The 2,283-nt window shown below is 33.1% G+C and overlaps 1 protein-coding gene across 1 annotated transcript in view; it reads left to right on the forward strand.

Annotated features, from left to right (window-relative positions):
• NIG (NSP (nuclear shuttle protein)-interacting GTPase) overlaps positions 1-2,283 on the forward strand; it is a 9,275-nt gene continuing 6,992 nt past the window's right edge. Inside the window, exons 1-5 of the mRNA XM_089782575.1 lie at positions 1-426; positions 902-1,010; positions 1,790-1,851; positions 1,998-2,085; positions 2,205-2,280. Of these exons, the coding sequence (XP_089638701.1) occupies positions 909-1,010; positions 1,790-1,851; positions 1,998-2,085; positions 2,205-2,280 (328 nt within the window). The 5' untranslated portion in view covers positions 1-426; positions 902-908. The remainder of the gene's footprint in view (positions 427-901; positions 1,011-1,789; positions 1,852-1,997; positions 2,086-2,204; positions 2,281-2,283) is intronic.

Genomic DNA, 2,283 nt, shown 5'->3' on the forward strand with positions numbered 1-2,283 from the left:
GACAAGCTCATCTTTGTTCTCCTCTGTCCGAGAACGCAGTACTGTAATAAAAAAAAATAATAGAAGAAAAATTAAAAAAAATCTCAGAATTTATCTCTCTCTCTAAATTTTCTCTTAAATAAGTATTTTTCTCTCTCTCTTCATATTAAGGAAAAAACAAAACAATTAAAATAATAAAGCAGCCTTTTTAGTATTTTGTTTAGTTCTTAGCTGTACCAAAGCTTCCCTCTGTAGTTTCCAACACCCCTTTCAAAGATCTACAAATTTCTCCCTCCCTTATTCTCTTTTTCTCTTTTTTGCTTAATCCAGCTTTTATTGCTCTATTCTTACTTACGTAATATTCTTGGCTTTGGATCGGATTATTTGATTAAAGCGCCTCTAAACCAAAGTTCGAAACAAACTTTTCCTTTTTCTCTCTGATTCCAGGTCAGTTCGTTATTTCTTATTTTTTTTCTTTTTTCTCGGTCAACTTTTCTAGGGTTCCAAACACGTTCTAATTTGTCTATTTTTGCTGTTTTGTGTTTTTAAGACGCTTTGATCGCTCAGATCCGTTGCCTTTGGTTAGTTGAATTTTTGTATGTTGTACTTTTTTATTTGTTTGGCTAGCAGGAAACTGTTGGCTTGGTAAGGAAAAATAAGAGGTTTGCAGTTTAGATTTTTAAATTTTTCTTTGCCAGTGTATGGAAGTTAAGGTTTAATCGATTTTATAGAAATGAGTAATGTAGAAGAAGCAAAGTTGGAGTTAATTGGATTAGAATTCTGAAATTACTTAATATTTTTGTGTCTTCTGGTTATTAATAAGTTTGGAGAAATTTCTTGTGGACTACTTTTGTTTTATTTTTCAAAACTATCTGTCCCTTTTTTAAGTTCTATAATTTGGTCTTTGCTTATTTTGATGTAGGAAGGTTATGATGGCGAGTCGGGTGAAGGAAGATGAGAAAAATGAGCGAATAATTCGGGGTCTTCTCAAACAACAGGAGAATCGTAGATGTATTAACTGCAACAGTTTGGTATGATTTTTTTTAAATTTTTGTTCTTGTTTATGTTTTGATCCTATGATTGTAGTCAGAGAGCCAGCATTGAGTATTTGATGATTGTGCTGTTGTATTATGCTATCGATTGATGGAGTAAAACTGTGTGAATTGTTCATCAAGTACATTTGCTTTTTGGATTTAGGCATAGATATATTTTTTGGATGAATAATTCGAAGTTACACATCACCAAGGCACTAGGAAGTCGTAAACTCTCATGAAATACCGGAGAAAAGTGTTATTATTGGATACACTTGTTTATATATGTAGGCTTTGAATTGATTGAATCAGTGTTGTTGATGAAATCAATAATGCTTGTGGTTCATTTATTATTTATTATAAATACTATATTATTGATACTTCTATATTTATATCCCTGCATACATGGAAAATCAACCCATTTATTTTGAAATATGGAAAAAAGCAGGTTATCCTTAGGCTGGGAATTGTAACTAGCAAGATGTTGTATATGTTTGAACACTAATATGAATTTCTTTACAATTAGAAAGCCTGATGCAAGTCTTGATTATTTTGGAATTTTCACTCTTAACCTTCTGGAGAATTTTGGTTGCTCCGCAAAATGATTGTGTGAATTTCGTCCCAATATGTTGCTTTTGGAAATTTTGCAATAGAAATCTGCTTTTTGCGGCATTTTCTTTTGTGCTAAATTGAGCGTTGTTCCTTTAATGTGTAAATTTTGAGTGTATATACTCTCTGTTATACTGTTGCCATCTGCTAACTTCTTGTCAGCTGAGCAGGGGCCTCAATATGTTTGCACAAATTTCTGGACATTTGTTTGCACTACCTGTAGTGGAATACAGTAAGTGTTCACATTTTTTGGGACATTTAAGTTTTCTTCATATTTTGGCTGCTGCCTGCTGATTAGCTTATATCTGAGACTTTTGGTGCCTTTGTAATGATAGTCAGTAGATTACTAAAATGGGCTTCTGTTTTAATTATTTCTAGTCGGGAGTTCACACACAGAGTTAAATCAGTGTCGATGGCTAAATTTACTTCTCAAGAAGTTAGTGCTCTTCAAGACGGGGGAAATCAGGTACAGATAAATCCTCTTCACCCAAAAAGAAAAGACTTCTTTTGCGTATGTGTAATTTTCTTTTCATTTTAAATATTTCCAGTTTCTCATATTGCCTGGCTCCTCTCTCTTACGTGCAGCGTGCAAAGGACATCTATTTTAAAGAATGGGATCCACAGCGTAATTCTGTTCCTGACAGCAGGTTAATACTTGACTATC

Source organism: Theobroma umbraticum, unplaced genomic scaffold (assembly GCF_002168275.2).
Source record: "Theobroma umbraticum cultivar Fairchild unplaced genomic scaffold, ASM216827v3 scaffold_56.0, whole genome shotgun sequence".
Taxonomy (NCBI): Eukaryota; Viridiplantae; Streptophyta; class Magnoliopsida; order Malvales; family Malvaceae; genus Theobroma; species Theobroma umbraticum.